Consider the following 17,912-nt stretch of genomic DNA (forward strand, 5'->3'; position numbering starts at 1 on the left):
CAAGCTGCTCTTCATATTGCGTCAAATCCAGTGTTCCATGAGAGAACTAAACACATTGAGATTGACTGTCACTTTGTTAGAGAAAAGATACTCTCGGGAGATATTGCTACAAAGTTTGTGAAGTCGAATGATCAGCTTGCAGATATTTTCACCAAGTCCCTCACTGGTCCTCGTATTAACTACATATGTAACAAGCTTGGTACATATGATTTATATGCACCAGCTTGAGGGGGAGTGTTAGAATAGTCATGTAAATAGGAGTAAATAAATAACCCTAATCCAATATATATTAGGAGTAGGACATGTTATGTGTGTATATATATAGGGCTCATTGTAACATATGTATATACATCAATAATATATTTTCTCCCGTGCTTTCTCACAATAATCAAATAGGAGGAAGTTCCGCTAATTTAATCCATGTGGAGTGGGATAATCTTTTCTGAGAGCTAGGACACGTAACGTAGTTCATTCAGTTTGTCAATGAGGAAAATTTAGGAGTGTATAGTGCAAAATAAGGACATTTCCTAGTAAAATTGCAGTATGGTAAATCAAGGCTCTTCTTTCTTGGGATCCCTCTGTCTTTGTTAGTACCAAAGTGATTAGGAAATCCTCTGGAAAACTGAAAATTTCTGCTATAGATGCCAAGGTAGGGGTAATGTATGCGTCGTCCCCAGACTTCACTATGTGGGATTATACTGGGTTTGTTGTTGCTGTATGCCAAGGTTTTCATGAGCCATTTCATGTGAAAAGTGCAGTAAACCTTATTCTTCATTTCTCTTTAATTGAAAATTTCTACTATATCCCATCTTTACTTTTCTTGGGCTGCAGTAGTTTTCAGTGACAGCAATGGCAAAGAAAGAGCCTTAGACAAAAGTGCAAAATGCCAACAAAAGAAGAAATGACCATTTCCTTTCATAGTCATGAGAAACTTAAGTAAAAATATCCTCTCTCCCCTTAAAATAGAGTTGTCTTCATCAAAAAGGCTTTTGATACATGGCAAGGACACTTTTTCTATCCCATCTTTTTAACAGCTGATCGTAGACAGGAAATGAGAACAACTTCCAATTAAAGTAATAGAGAACCAAGATGGTTATGTACAAGACTAAACAACTCTATAACCTTGAAACATGCAGGCCAACCAGATTGCTGCCAGCTCACAAAACTTGCATGCTTCGACTAAGAATATGTTTCGGCCAAGCTACTCTCTTCAAGTTGGCTTTATATGTGATGATGCTAAATATATGCTTATAAATCAGAGGCTTCTAGCTATACTCGCGTATTTGCATCAAAATCAGATAATAATGGAGGAGATGAACCGCTCCTTTTGCTTGGCAATGGAGTGTTGAAACGAGACTGGCGTTTTGTTGGGACGAGAGAAGGTTCCAGCTTCCCGTCTTCACTGGCTGCATCACTCTCAATATCTTCTTCACCTTTGAAAACAGGGTGGATATAAGCATCCTGAAGGTACTCTTTCAATTTGAAGTTTGGCTCCCTTGTACGTTCTAGCGTATCTTTCATCACTGCTTCCTGATATTGATCAAGAAAAGTATGCCATAGGAAGAAAAATCATCAACTCCCTCAAGTTGGCCATAGATCATAAAAGGAAAAAGGAAAAAGCGATAGATAAAGCTGCAATACCTGTAATGGATATCTGATGAAAGCCGGCTCATAACGACCTTTGCAGAACAGATGGAACCAAATGGTTAGTACAGGGAGTGTAATAAGCAGTGGAGTTGAATGAGAAGCTCCCTTTGTACTTAACAATCCCATTAGAAGCAATTGAGAGACTATGAGCGCGGTTATGATGCGCCCATGCACATCAGGCCAGAATGCTGCAGCACTTTCATACTCCTGGTTATAGACATTTATAATCTACAGGTAAAACAAAACATTATAAATCAGGTTTCCAATTGTCCACATAGAATTGCAAAAATTATCTCTACTGTGCACATAAATTAGGGGAAGCGAACACAAAATGGCCACATTGTGGTGATATATAGATGCCTAACATACTATATTGTTAACCAAGAAACAACATGAAATAAATGAAAACTGAGGATCTGATTATGCAGTAAATCGAGTCCTATTAGAAGCCTCAAGACAGAGGCAGATGTACTTTAGAATTATCATCTTACAGCAGGCGGAGCCAGGATTTAAAGCTTATGAGTTCAGGATTCTAGCCATTTTGAGTTACCGGGTTCTAAATTAATAATTTTTACATATTAAATAGATTACAGAGTTTGGACTAAAGTTACTGGGTTAGACCGAACCCGCACCTCGGTCTCCCTGACAACTTACAAGTACGCATAAATTCATGCATAATGTGCACCTAGAAGAAGTACCATGCCAAAATACAGGCAGAAACGTGACTAACAAAATACAAAAAACAGTAATGAAGTTCTTGAATTGATTTTTGTTCCACTGAAAGAAGTCCTTCTGAAAGAATTAACTTATCAAATGAAAGATTTCTTCAAAAAATAAGCTTTACCTGATGACGATATACAACATATGCCAGGCCGAAAAATACTATGATGAAAGGGAGCAGGATTGGCGACACAACAGCATAAACAAGGCCAAGTAAGAAATAGAGCTGTATCTGAGGTTCACCAGTGTTGAACCCGAGACTTCCTGGATCCATTGCCTCTTCTCTGTCCTTCTCAGTTTTCACCAGGAAGAAGTTTTTCAAGTGAAAGAAAATCAATGGCTTCAACCTAAGTATCTCTCCAGCGACTCCTGCCCATCCATCAACCATTATGTAAGTTATGAAGAAGGTTGCCTTCATCGGAATGGATACACCAACTGTCTTCGGTATTCTGCATCAGAAATCACTCAACCTTTAGTTGTATGATCTTTCGTAATCAGCAAGCGAAACAGAGTGGAACATTTGCTGCTCTTCTTTATGACATTAAGATTAAAGAGTATAACAAACAGAGGCATGGGATTGACAAATGAAATAGCAGCTGTATCTAGAAGTCAATTTAAGAAGTGACATGCTGGAATGAGACATTCTGCATTAGAGAATTAAAGATGAAATTCTTGAGGACATACTCATTTGCTGACTGATGCATGAAATTATTTAGCTGCTGAAATGCCGTCCCAGTAATGATGCTTCCAAGAAACACATTAACAAACTGAAAAATATAATATCTTGTTGCAGATCTTCTCTCAAGAGCTGATATGGAGCTAAATCCTTCAAATTTTGACATCAGCATCAATATTGAAGGTAGGAAGATAAGGAAAATCTTCAACGCGATTCCAGGGAGGAACCCCTGGATGAAGGATTTTACAGCTTTACTGCATGAAAAACATCATTAGGATAGATACATACCTTTCAAGTTGCCAAAACTGGAATTCAAAAACTATATAAGTTGTCTCAAATGTATTGGAGAGGAAATAGTGTGAAGAAGAAGAGACTCACGCTTCAATCAATGATTTCAAGAAAGGTAATGCTTTCTCTATTCCCTCTATATTAGCAAGGGACTGTACAAATGCAATGGGGATCATGAAGAAGAAGGTAAGGAAGAAAAATGCCACAGCAACAATAAGCCTCCTGATTGACAGTGAAACATAAGGAATTGCCAAATTATCCCAGTAGACGTCACGGGGCTCCGGAGCCCACTCAGTTAACCACAGTGTTGGATTTCTAGCTTGTTGTGTTTGTGCACAAACAGCAGCTCCCCATCTTGTTCTGAAGGAAACAAATGCTGCTGGCATAATAGACTTGGAGCTCCCGATAATATTCGTTCTCTCATCAGATATCTGACATATACACAACCCAAAGTGGTGATGCATGAGGACCGTTATAAGGGTTTACAAAATCATCATTAAATATTGACACCTGAAAATGTAGCTATCACTATGTTACTTTCACTCTTTCAGTGGTACTATTTACCAAATTAACTAAAATGCCAAAGAACTCGCCCTGTAAGTTGGAATTCAACCAACTCAACTGATTAACCTCATATTTTTATAGTCGATCCGTCTTGATCATAAATTTCTGATAATCTTTTCTAAGGTTTGGAATTCCCAATATTAGAATAGCAGAAGCATAAGAATGCAAGAAAAAACTGTTCCTCCTAATAAAGTTGAATATATTACAAAATTGCAGTACACAAAAGCCTCAACCACGTAAAAAAGATATTGTTGGTACTTACTTCTTTTGACAGCTTTTCAATTTCAGAAGTATAGTAATCAATTGCATCAACAGTCTTGCCGAATAAGCCAAGAAAACCAGTCTGCTTAACAGAAAAGACATTCCTCATTGGGCGTTAGTACTGGGATGTAAGAAACAGACATTTCTCCTCAAGATCACTAGCTAATACCAAAGCAAAAATAAACTATTAACAATACCTTTGATGTGGGCCTTTTGGACTGATTTCTAGTATACTTGAGTTGATAATAATCAAGCCAATTCTGCTTTTTCTTCTTCTCATTGACTAGCGTTGTTAACTTGTTGGCATTGTATACAACCTACACATTATTTAAGGGGAAAAGAAATCATCATTAGACCGACTCCTCCTGCACTATCGGTGTTACAATCAGCAGCTCTAATAAATAAGGTAGCTAGTGCAGAAATGTGAATGTAAAGGTAAACGGGAAATTCTCTAGAATTTGATTCTAGATAAATGTGACCACCTTATCTCAGAACCAATATTATACTAAATAAAAATAAAAACAAAAAGTAGGAGAAGTTTTCTTTATGTTCTATTGGTCAATAAATCTCTAATTCGACTCCAAAACAAGAGTTGACATTTATCATGCGCGCAATAGACAACATATTGCCCATCCGTCTACCACCGAGGCGGGAGATAGACCATCAAATTGAGTTGGAACCTGGTACGAAACCACCCGCCTTTGTACCATATAGGATGGCACCCCCGGAATTAGAAGGTTCTCGAAGTATCAGATAAACTAATAGGTATCAGCTACTAAACATGGTAAACTTCTATTCTCCCTTGCCTACATTGAACTCTCAACAACACCTTGTTCTTCACCTTCTAATTCATGCCATTATATTCCTTCATGCATATTGGTTATTCAACATGTTAAGAGCTAACACTACAGAGTCCTTTTTAGGGGTCGTTTGGTACAATGGTGCGATATCCCAGGATATCCCATGGGATTAGTTATCCCACCTTCTATATGGGATAACTAATCCCACCATTTTAGTATAAAACTTATCCCGGGATTGGCTTATACCAAATCAAACATGGAATAAAGTTAACCCCAAACTTTATCCCGGGATTATTATTCTTATCCCATGTACCAAACGACCCCTTAGAGGTCAGTGTGATAGCAAAAGAGAGAGAGAGAAACTATGCATAAACTTTGGCAGACAGCAAATGTTTTAAATGAGAAGATAGGTGTTTGAATTGCAACCTGATTAGTTAAATAATGATCTTGATGGTTGACCATGAAAAAGTGCTCCACTAGCTCACTCACTGATTCATCGGGATCTGGTGGCACATTTCGGACAAGTACCTGGGCAGGACATAGTAATCGTCAAAAACATGCATGTCATACTACGCATCACTTTGCCACATTAAGTTAATTGTTGTATAGCATTTGATATTGGAGAAGAGAGTAGAACGAGAAGAAATTGAAGGCCAAAATTGTTGGAAGGTAAAGTTTTAACCCCCCAAAAAAACTAATCAGGTTAATCTAATGTCTCTCTAATAAGGTGGTTATTGTTGATAAAGGGAGAGAGATGACCTTGAAAAACACCAAGCATAGCTCATATTAATTTACAGCGTCAAGCTGACCCACAATAAATCGAATTCCTAGATAGGATATGCTGAATTTAAGTAACCTTTTGCATCTTATCTAAGTCCCAAGATCAATATTAAGTTTTCGCTAACAAAGACACAATTATATTAAAAATAGTAAACTATATACTTTTCTCTTGCTGTAAAGCAAATTGATAGCCAACCTAGGCCTAAGAGAAAGCAAATACTACCACAAATATTGTCATCATAATAGATCAACTAGGCTTATGGTTCTTACTGTAAATTGATCTGGTCGTCGACGTTCAGATGCAAGAAAATGCAACCTCATTGATGCAATTATCGCATACTCCCTTTTCAACACATAGCAAGTCCAGAAAGTAAAAATGTAAGCCATAACCAGATGGGTCCAGAATCTGCATGCAGATGTTCAAATACTTAAACGCTAGAAAGTTATTCACTTAAGCAGGATAACAGCACCACAAGTCATAAAGAAACCACCTACACCACTTCCCCAAAAACATGCATGTGGAAGTCCAATGTCCTTAATTGTGTACCTAATAGTTGAAAGATAATTAACATGTCATCATTGTGTTTTATTGTTAAATCTTTAGTTCCTCTATATTGACTCCCAACACATGAAATCTTATTTTATGCGTAACAGAGAATTCGACAATGGGCATTTAAACTGTCAAAACAGCAAACTGTCTAATTGTAACTTTTCTTTCTATATTTAAAGGTTCAAGTGGGACTTAAAAACTTGTTTTCTCATGTATCATAAATTAGAAAATCAACATTGGATGACTTCCAAGGCTTACTTGTGATAAGGGTGTGGTACTTTCTCTCCCGCAAACAATGTCATTAATTGTGACCAATTTTTGGATTTTGTTAGCTCCCTAGACGTAGGGTAATTTTATTGGAGCTAGACAAAGTCTTTTTTTTTTTTTTTTTGTAAGCTTAAAAGCTATTTCCATGTATCTTTTGCATCTTCTTCATGCCATTTAATGAATCTACTTACGTCATAAGAACAAAACTCTCTATTTCCGCAATCAATAACTTCTACGAGCATGATATGTCCTACTATAGTTTTTAGTTAGAACAGAAGATGATCAATATAAAATGTATGTATGAACTGTTTACCATTTAAACTACCCAGACAGGTCATTTTGCGGCCATCTGTAGCGAGATGTCTTAAAGAGCTTTTGATGCACACAGAAGGAATCTCATTTTGCTAAGACACTTTGATATCTCCATACATGCATAAATTGATGTAGGCACTCTACTTTATGCTAATACAATATGTTAAATATGGCTAAGGCATTACATGCTTAGATTTCTTTTTTTCTTTTACTCTATGCTGCTATGTCAAGTGGTTTCTCAGCTCTTACATTTGATTGGTTTTGGAAGTCTTAACGTAGATTTTCTACGAAATTCCCTTCAAATTACATTTATTACAAGATTATGATACTTTGAATACTCTACAGCTGGAACCAAGCAATGAGGAGCTTCCTAATTTTTAAGGACTTGACAAATATCAAGTAAACTTAATGAAATTGGTACATTAAAAAGGAGCATAAGACATTAGTGAAACCAGGAACATCTTTAGAATTCTCAAAGAAAACTAATGGAAAATTTAAAAGGAAAAAGAAGCTATCAACTTCAGAAAGAATAATTGCAAACTATACAGCAAATGAATATTCTGCTTACCTCTGTGATCCCAGAGGAATATTTGAAATTGAAAGCTTGTCTAAGTCACTGTAAGTCAAATTAGAACGCTCCAATGTACGGTTGGTCCAATTAACCGGAACCATGACTGAGAAAGCAATAAAAGCAATTGGGACAAATATTTTAAGCCTGCATTGAACCAAAAGGAATTTACAATGAAACGCAGAGTGGGGAAGGAACAAACAACTACTCATTAAGCTATTAAAGACAATATATTCTGGCTTTCACAAGCCCTGGGATTATTGATATTAAGTATGCTAGAAACAGAGATAAGAGACAGAAGCCACTGGTTATCCAAAAAGATTCTGATCTGGTTCCTAAAAAGTTGAAACATAGCCACATCATTAGGCAGGATTCCTCAATGCCAAAAGAAAAACTGTAACGCTAATTTGAATTAATTATCTACTCAAATTATTTATTGGAAGTACATTTATCAGCAATAGATTACAGCATCACTCATTCTTCGAGGTATGATATGATTAGCCACGCAATATTTTAGTTGCACATATTGATGTGTGCTAAAGATTTTCATTCAAAATACAAAATTGTTACATCACTTAAGTGTTCTAAGTGCTCGAGGTCTATTTTCGAAATGATTATCATCATAAAAGTGTTAAAGACTATATAACAAATTTCTTGAAAAAATAAGGTAGCTTTTAGATATTTCTGTGACCAAAGAAAAATGTCGAAACAAAATGAGAGAAAGGCAAAGCTGTTATATGGCATAAGAAGACATATTTAAGGATTTTCCAAATAGACATGGAATATAGAAAGCAACTATAAGCTAGTCACAAGGTAGCTGAAAACTTGAAACATGGTATGATTCAAATGAGATTCCAATGCACAGGGAATAATTATAATATACACAATGGTCGTAAAGTTCAAGTTTCAGTAATGATTTTCAATATTATGTGGGTTAAAAGAGGTCCCTGCCTAAAATTCTGGCCATCATATTCCCTAGTGTGTGCTTGCAGTTTGAAACAGTGTCCTGGGCATAATGTGACAAAAATATACTGCTCAGCAGTTATACTTGTACCCTAATACAGAAAATGGAAAAAGAGAAGTGAAAGTGCCAAGTGAAGATACCCTATCAAATAAATCCTCAAGTAGACAGCAGAGTCCAATCCTGCGTGGTCAATAAGCTCCGGTTCTGGCATTTGCAATGCAGCAGGCATCCAATTCAGAAACTTCAGGTATGCACGAAAGTCCAAGTTTACAAACTTGTTGACAATTGTACCCGAGTGCAAAGGACTGCTTCTTAGACCCTTTAGGTACCATTTTGGGAAGTATACCCTATCATTGACAGGTTGTATTCGAAGGATTGCAAATGCAATTAAAAAAACACATGCACTCAGAATGTTAATAGCTGCTGCAACACCTATATCACTCAGACTGGCCATGTTTCTGCTTCAAAGACTTTTCTGCAATATTAGAACTCTTTAGTGAGATAAATATGTCAAAGCGTCCTATCAGAAACAATATATAACATAGATTTAAGTCAAGTTTCAACAATGTGATTAGTACATTACACATCATAAATGAGAAAACCTTCATGCCAAACAAGAAACTAGGATATTCCCCCTTCAATTATTGTGGAGGAAAGATTTCATGTGGATAAAATTGCAGTCCAACTGCCCACTTCTACAGTTTTGAGATGATTGGTCTCTAGAGCAAACTATCCCCTTTACATTGATAACAAAGTCAAGATCTCTAAATTGGTTCTCAGTAAAATGTTCTTCCAACAGCACGCTGAGAAATATAATAGAGGTTAACTGAAACTTGGGAAAAAAGAAAGCCAAAGGAAAGAACAAAACTCATGAATGCACTAAGATAAACCATGAAATCCTAAACAAGGGCAGAAAACTCATAGCCAATGCATGAACAAAAGCCAAGGAACTCATGGATGAAGCATGAAAAACCACTGCCCTTAAAAGGAATCACCATAACAGTCTCGCCAACTAAAGTTATGATGACGTTAATTTATAAAATAGAATTGGATAAGCCTATACCAGCTACTTTTGCTATCTATAATTTCACAGTATTCCTTCTTAACCCTCACCCATAGTATCTGAAAGGAGTGAGTAGTTTGTTTCTGTGTGAGTAAACCACATTTCTTGAAACAACTTGTTTTGTCAAAATTTCATGAATAACATATGCATATAACTCTCCTTTTCTCACATGTTGCAAAGTAGTTGGCACTGGATTATGCTAATACATTCATGGAAGGGGAGTTATGGTTCTTCAGTCCAAGGAGCTAGTGCTAAGCTTTATGTTAAAATTTACATATGTTTTAAAGAAGGAACAACAGATTCATAACAGCTTGAGATGGCAATGACTGCCACTACCTGTGATCTCTGTTGGATCCATCACTGACTAACTACTATATACAAACATATAGAAATGGATCAACTCAAAATCTCAAATCGACCCATCTAGGACTTGCTTCAGTGTCATCATACACCCGAAATATAAGGGCCTCTCAACACACTGGATGCCTCTCAAGGTTCAATTGTGTCATGAACCTTGTGGCAGTTATCTAAGCATATTTCCAATTGTGAGATGAAGCAATTCACCACTAAAAGAAACAGCTTAGGCAATGCAAATGTCACTCTTATTTCCTTTGTGGACTATTCGTAAACTTCCCGGATATCCAACTCACTTATCTTCATACAGTTCCCTTGGCATTCAAAATTGAGACCTTGTAAATCCACCTTTCACACCTCATCCAATCGGACCATCGTAGATCAACATCCTATAAGGTCATGAATCAAGACTCTTCCTCGAGTTTTACCATCATGTAAATTTAGAACAAAACACAATTAAAATGTACATGCCTGAAAACTGAAACTATCTTTCAACTGTCAATAATTTCAAATTGTTCTATCCAATGAAGTTTTCCTACAAGAATTAAATATTAGTTTTTCCCAAAACAATACAAAAGACCCCCTAGCTAACATATTCCAGGACCAAAAGACATTCAATTGAAAGTTGACTATAACCAAAAAAGATTCCAGCTTTACAGCATTTTGTTTTGCTCCTATATTCTTCTATTACCCCATTGGCACAGAAAAATTCTTATAAGTGAAAAACATGAACAATTTGTACCAAATAAAAATCTGAAACAAAATCAACCCAATTCTGGAACTACTATGAAGGAGCAGTATTTTTCATAGCTCCTCAAAAAGATGCAATCTTGGCACTACATATAAATATTTACATATAATGTACATATAGACAAGCTAAAAATAGTAAAAAAAAATGAACCAACATACCATTACTTAAAACTAAGAAAAGGGTGTAGAGATTCGTACTCTGTGACTGATGAAAGTACTTCTTGGACTTGCCAAAGAAGAGAGAATTCTTATCAGAATGGAACTGTGGATTAAAGAATTCAAAAGGACAGCTGAATAGAAGATCAACAGTGTCTGTTTTAATAATTAAAGAAAGATGATAAAAGACGAAACTGACAAAGAGAGGTACATGAAAGAAAAAAAAACATCTGAAAAATGGCCTATTATGGGGGCAAGGTGACTTGAATGTGATCTGTTTGTAAAGGAAGTATATTAATGGAATTGTTTAATGTAGTAAGAGAGATTTTCTTGCTTTTATTGGGTTTTTTCCGTTACTTTTTTTCATCTTTTTTCTATAAGATCTTACTATAAAATTAAATGTACCATTGGGACCATGTGCAGTAACGGCTACTTTCATGAATTGCCTTATTGCAGCAAACTTCTATACTCCCCCTTCCCCTCCCCACCCCAAAAAAAAAAAAAAAAAATCAAGAAGAATTAACTTAAATAGCTGTTATTTAAGCGCTAAACTAAGAATGCCTTTGGATTGGCTTTAAAAAGTGGTTTTTCAGCACAAAGTAGCTTTAAAACCAAAATGCAATAAAGTGTTTTTGACTTGTTTTAAAAAGTTTTAAGCTTATTTTAAGCCAAGCACTTAAAAACCTAAAAAGAGCTTAACAGTTGATTTGACCAGCTTAAAAGTCAATCCAAACACCCTCTTAAAATAGTTGACGGATGTATATATATGTATTTTTTATGTATAATATATGTATAATCATATATAATTTTTGTATAATTTATATACACTGAAAAAAAACACAAATTCGACCGGCTATTTATGTAAAGATCCTTTAGAAGAAAGACAGCTTACCTATTTAAGTAAACTTGTTACAGGTAATCTGTATAATTAGGTGTAAATAATTCCATGAAATTTTGGATCTCTTTATTAGAAAAAAAAAAGTATTTACTTTTCGTAAACCTGGTACATGTATCTATTAATATGAGAGTCATTGAAGAGTTACATTGTAATGCGTTACAATTTTTAATATCATCATAATTTTTTATTACTGTGATCAAATGATATTGAAAAGTTTTATTTTAAGATTTTTTTATTAATAGGGGTGACAAATTTCATGGTTAGACCTTAGTCATCAAATTGTTGTTCATATATGCTTTTTGGCCTATTAAATAGGTTAATGAGTTCATATTCGTGAAACACGTGTATTGTTTAAGTATGCGTAATTTACTAAAAGTTGACATTTTTGTACATGAAATGTTGACTTTTATTTTAACTTTTTTTGTGTGTGGTCAAAACACTATCAGAGGCCTGTGTCCAGCTTTTTCAATGCGGGGCTTAGGCCATTTATTTTATTTCACTTCACTTCTTGGGCGATTTTTTACCTATATGTGTCCTCTCTAATATTGAATATGTAATGGTAGGTGGTAAAATTGCACGGGGCGCCCTATTTGGTCGCCCCCATTTAACCTATATCCATTTTTTATAAAAGTTTTAACTTGTACACACTTTTTAAACAACTTCAGCTCCTTTCTCCTCCTCCTTCGTCTTCTTCTTCTTCTTCTTCTTCTTCTTCTTCTTCTTCTTCTTCTTCTTCTTTCTTCTGCTGCTGTTGGTGCTGCTATGAAACTTCAGTTCATGGGATGATTGCCATAAGTATGTTTATCAGATTATTTAAAAATAAATTATAAATAATTACGTAAGTTAGTACTAATTTGTGAATATTTCCACGTAATTCTGTTCTTTTCACGTTTATTATTTCCAAAATTTATGTAATTTAATATTGTTGGCAATCTGATTATTTATAATAGTAATACACTATGAAAGATAAGGTGATTATTTATCTACTATGTTAGAAAGTCTTTTCAAAAACTTCAGCTTATTTAGTGCTGTAAGTTTTACAAATGAACTAAATAACCTCAGCATCTTCTGCTGAAGTTTTTGAAAAAGCTTTATGACAAAATTAATGAATCCAGGATAAAAAAACTTCAGCTTATATAGTGCTGAAGTTTTTACAAATGAACCAAATAACTTCAGCATCTTCTGCTGAAATTTTTGAAAAAGCTTACTAGGAAAAAAAAAACTACAGCTTATTTAGTGCTGAAATTTTTACAAATGAACTAAATAACTTCAGCATCTTCTGCTGAAGTTTTTGAAAAAGCTTATCCAGGACAAAAAAAAACTTCAGCTATTTTAGTGCTGAGTTTTTACAAATGAACTAAATAACTTCAGCATCTTCTGCTGAAGTTTTTGAAAAAGTTTTATGACAAAACTAATGAATTCAGGACAAAAAGCCTTCAGCTATTTTAGTGCTGAAGTTTTTACAAATGAACTAAATAACTTCAGCATCTTATCTAGGACAAAAAAACTTCAGCGTATTGTCTTTGCTACTTCAGGCCCGTCTACTAGAAAGCTGATGTTTTGCGTGATTGCCTTTGCTACTTCAGCCCCGTATGCTGAAGTTACGCGAAAAAATGAGTACGCTTGTAATTTTTTTTGCAAAGCGGACACAAGTTAAAACGTAACCCAAAAAACGGGTGTAGATGCAAATTCCGTGTGATGTATTACCAACTCTTTCATGCCTTTGGAATACCAATATTAAGTATTAAATCCGCTTTTGAACTTCTACACATGGTAAGAAAGTTTTAAGCGAAAAAAATAATTACTGCCCAACCAAATTTTCGTCGAGTTTTTATTACTTTATTAATTTAACTAGTGAATTTGTCCGTGCAAGCACGATCCATTAATGAATTTAAAAATATTTTTTTCTAGAATTAATTAAGCTAGAAGAATTAACTTTTTCATGTGTATGCATATAAAAGTCAATTAAGTAAATTGGTAAAATTGCAAATATAAGTAGTTGAAACTGAGGGCTAACCTTTACAATTGAGGAAACTGAATATTGAGCCGTAAATTGATACAAAGAAGGAATTTTTACCTCCTATAGCAAAGGTTGATATCTTATTTATTTTAAATAAATACCTTTTTAAAAAATTATATTTCATAGCTACCTTTTGATTTTTATAGCCAAATATCTATTTATGGTCACTTCCTACCCTTAAGCCATAAAATACGCTTTGTATTATTTTTCTCTCTCATTCTTTCAGATTTTTCTCCACCCTCTCTCTCTCTCTCAACGCCAGTCTTTCTCCATGAATACAACTGCGATTCTCCATTGACTCATCTCCATTGTCTCAGAAAATTTTCATTTGAGTGATCATCGACGGCGGAGAATGACAGAGAGGGGCAAAACCACCAATTGAAACTCCCTATAGCTCTCTTCTTTCACCGCACCAATTGCTATTTTTCTGTTATTGCCGCTTCTTATATATTGTGCCCTAATCAATTCGACCTTATTTCAAAAGCCCATTCCGAATCTATAGTACATCTTCCTTCCTCATCCATCCACTTCTGCTATGGCGAACTGGGCAGAATTGCTGCACGAACTCATTACTATGATTGCAAAGCGTATTAAAGTGATGGAAGATTTCACTGCTTTTGGTGGTGTTTGTACTTCACGGCGAACTGCTGCTCCCAAATACAGAATTGCGGCCCTCTCGACGAGACGACATTAGGGTTGTTCTTGAACAAAGACGACGGAGTTTGTGGTTTGAAGATTCTGTTAATATATTTCAATGTATCTCGTTGTATTTTCATGTATTTCATTGTATTCATTGTCTTTTTTTTCATTTATTTCAGTGTATCTCACTGTATTCCATGTATTTCAGATGTATATATGTATTCAAATTGCTATGTTTTGTTGTATTTATCGGCTGGGAAAAATATTGAGCATATTTCGCTTCAAACACAGATTATGAGTGATGTAATTGAGTTAGTTGAGTTATATTAGGAGTCTATTGTGTTAATTTATTCACTTTCCGTTTAAAAACAGCTGAATAGACCACAATTTGCGCTATTTATGTTACTGTATTCACAATTACATATCGTGAATACAGTCGAATACAATCGAATACAGTCCTAAATATATGTTGAATACAGTCGAATACAATAATTGTCTAGCTGAAATCCCCTGTTTCACGCCGAGTTCTGCTATTGTATTCATGAATACAGTAGCTTAAATACATCGAATACACTCTAAAAAAATTGAAAACATAGCTATAGGAAGTAATATAGTAAATGGTAGCTACAACTAGCTAATAACCACTAAACAATAGTGGTTCGTGAAAACATAGCTATAAGAAGTAATATAGGGACTAAAAAAAGAGTAGTACTACCAAATAAAAAAAAAGGCATTGTTCATCTAGTCAGAACATCTTTTTGTTTTCCTTTTAGACAAATTCAGTTGCTTATTCAAAAAGCAAAAAAAAAAAAAGTAAAAAGGAGCAGTCTAGTGTTAATTAACTATTTTGAAAAGGTTTTTATTTAAAATAAATTAGATGTCAACCTTTATTATAGGAGGTAAAAATTCCTAGATATAATTAGGAACTTTTTAAAACCAAAAGGTCAAAAGACAGAAAAGAGACAGTTCATGGGCATGTGTCTCCACAGCGTCGCAATCAGATCGATGCTACAATTGTCTCTATCTATATGAACATAATATCTGATTACAGATATAATATAGTCTTCGACGTAGACATGACTTATGTAAATTATTATCCATGTGGTCTGTTTTATTTATGATTTAACGATATATAACAACATATTATATAAATGAAGACATACACAACGCACAATATTCTTAGGGTGAACACTACAACTAGTACTACAATCAGTAGAATGTGTAAAATGTGAATTAGGTGACATTCTACCTATTCAGACATTAACATCAACAATATAACATATCCGGTGCGGAAGCGGATCTAGGATTTCTTGACATGATTGCACCATTAAAAAAAAGTAGAAAAAGAAGTTTAAGCACGAATCAATTCCTATTTCTCAGGGTAAACAACTCAATATTCAACCAAGTGCACCATATATTCAATCCTTTTGGAGTATAGGTGCCGACAGATAATATTACACTAATTCTAGAAAATATGTGTACAATATACCTAGTTTAACGCTTGAGATCATGGGTTCACGTGCCCCATGATTGGGGCTATAAATCCGCCCCTGATCTAGTGTAATCTCGCAAGTAAGGTTTGAGAAAGGTGAAGTGCATGCAGACCTTATCCCTATTTTGTGTGAGTAAAAGAGATTGTTTCCTATAGATTCAAGGATCAGAGAAAAGCATAAGTTTAAAACATACAAGAGTAAATGAGATATTAACTGACTTTAATTTCTATAGTTGTTTCGAGGCGCTTAAATACTACATTCACCGGAAACGCCTATAGCAGTTCCTAATTTCATATATTAACATTGGCTATTAGCTCTTGATAATAATAAGTTCTTGGTTCTTTCTAATTATTCCTAGTAAGAGTGGGTTTATTTATGGATTGGTGTCTTATTTAATTAACCTTTGAAATGTGCCAAACATATATTCCACTTTTCAATTCTTGGACCATTTTATAACTCTTCTAGCTCACCGTTAGGAGGGTAGAAATTTTTACCTCCTACAGCAAAGGTTAACACCTTATTTGTTTTAAATATAACCATTTTAAAAAATTATATTCTATAGATACCTTTTGATGTTTATAGCAAAATATCTAGTTTTGGTTACCTCTTACATCTAAGCCATTAAATACGCTATTCAGTTACACTTATTTTCTTTCTCTCTCTACTTACATGTCATTCTCTTCCCCCACGCTCTCTCTTCTCTCTTTATTCTCTTCTCCTCCCCGCCGGCGCAAATATGCTCACCGCCAGACCACCATCTTCTGCTTCTAAAATCAGAAGAACAAACAGCGCTGATGGTGGTGGAAGCGGGTCAATAATTCTCGCAAATATCAATTTTCATCACCTTCTCTTCAATACTCCCTACTTGAGCAGTCGTTATAAACTTCATCTCTTTCTTATTCAACCTTGCTTCAAATAACCCTGATAAATCCAACCCAACTGACATTGATATTATATCAAACGCATTCATTCTCCCCTCTTTTTTACAATCCTTAATTTCAAATATACCTTGACCAAATTGTTTCTGATTTGATCGGATTGGTTCTGAGGCGCCAATTGGTAATTTATTGGATCAGATTCAGGGACCCATCGGGGCTGAGCAACTTGTTTTCTATTAATATATTTCAATATTTTTTCAAAGTATCACATTGTATTTTTCATGTATTTTTGTATTCATTGTCTATTTTTTCATTGTAATTCAATGTATCTCACTGTATTTCATGTATTTCATTGTATTCACTGTTTTTTTTTATTGTATTTCAATGTATCCCGCTGTATTCTATGTATTTCATTGTATTTACTGTCTCGCTATATGCCATGAATGTATTCATATGTTTTTTTTAATTAATATAATTTATGTATTCAGATGTATTATATAATTTCTCTGAAGATTGCTATGTTTTTGGGGTATTTTTCGGTTGAGAATCTTTTTTATAACTGGAAATACAAAATTTGTGTGTTGTAATTGAGTTTGTTGAGTTATATTAGGAGTCTATTATGTTAATTGATTCACTTTCCGTTTAAATACAGTGTAATCCCCTGTTTCACGCCGTGAATACAGTCGAATACAATAATCTGTCCAGATGTAATCACATGTTTCACGGCATGAATACAGTCGAATACACTCGAAAACAACAACTGATTAGCTGGACTTCCCTGATTCACGCCTATTTTTGCTAGTGTCTTCATGAATACAGTAGCTTAAATACATCTAGTACATCTTATAACAACAGAAAACGTATCTACAATCCGTAATATAGCAAATGGTATCTATAGATAGCTAATTACAACTAAAAGATAGTACTTTATGAAAATTTCTCAATAATTATCATAATATGGCTATTGATTGTCCTAGGAATGTTTTGATCCAAGTATGCAATAAATAAGTTCGAATTCACAATCGCTGAACCCACCACATTGCTAGTGAAAATCATAATTGATTTCTATAAATTTAAGACAGAATATTTGAAGTCATCGATTGAAAGTCCAATCAGAACATCAAACCGAAAGAGCCAACTTATTGTGGAAAAAATTAAAATAAATCAAACTAATTTCATTATTCAAAAATAAATTTAGTGCAAAATACTAAATTGGCCGGTCAGCCAAAACTAATTTCATTTGTTAGCCAAAAAGCATATAAAA

General features: G+C 34.5%; 1 protein-coding gene across 3 annotated transcripts; it reads right to left on the bottom strand.

Annotated features, from left to right (window-relative positions):
* On the bottom strand, positions 893-11,013 carry LOC109223606 (CSC1-like protein At3g21620). Of its 3 annotated transcripts, none has more exons than XM_019387988.1 (12): positions 10,724-11,013; positions 8,538-8,872; positions 7,434-7,580; positions 6,007-6,142; positions 5,383-5,484; positions 4,354-4,473; positions 4,158-4,238; positions 3,422-3,762; positions 3,052-3,297; positions 2,492-2,816; positions 1,642-1,875; positions 893-1,530 (listed from the first exon to the last, which is right to left on the bottom strand). In XM_019387988.1, the coding sequence occupies exons 2-12, from the start codon at positions 8,849-8,851 to the stop codon at positions 1,270-1,272; spliced, it is 2,307 nt and encodes a 768-aa protein (XP_019243533.1). In that variant the 5' UTR covers positions 8,852-8,872; positions 10,724-11,013; the 3' UTR covers positions 893-1,269. The 3 variants fall into 3 exon arrangements, with proteins under 3 accessions (XP_019243533.1, XP_019243532.1, XP_019243534.1); XM_019387987.1 differs by having other exon boundaries at positions 10,763-11,012; XM_019387989.1 differs by lacking the exon at positions 10,724-11,013 and adding an exon at positions 9,797-10,016.

This window comes from Nicotiana attenuata, chromosome 3 (genome assembly GCF_001879085.1).
Source record: "Nicotiana attenuata strain UT chromosome 3, NIATTr2, whole genome shotgun sequence".
NCBI classification, from domain to species: Eukaryota; Viridiplantae; Streptophyta; class Magnoliopsida; order Solanales; family Solanaceae; genus Nicotiana; species Nicotiana attenuata.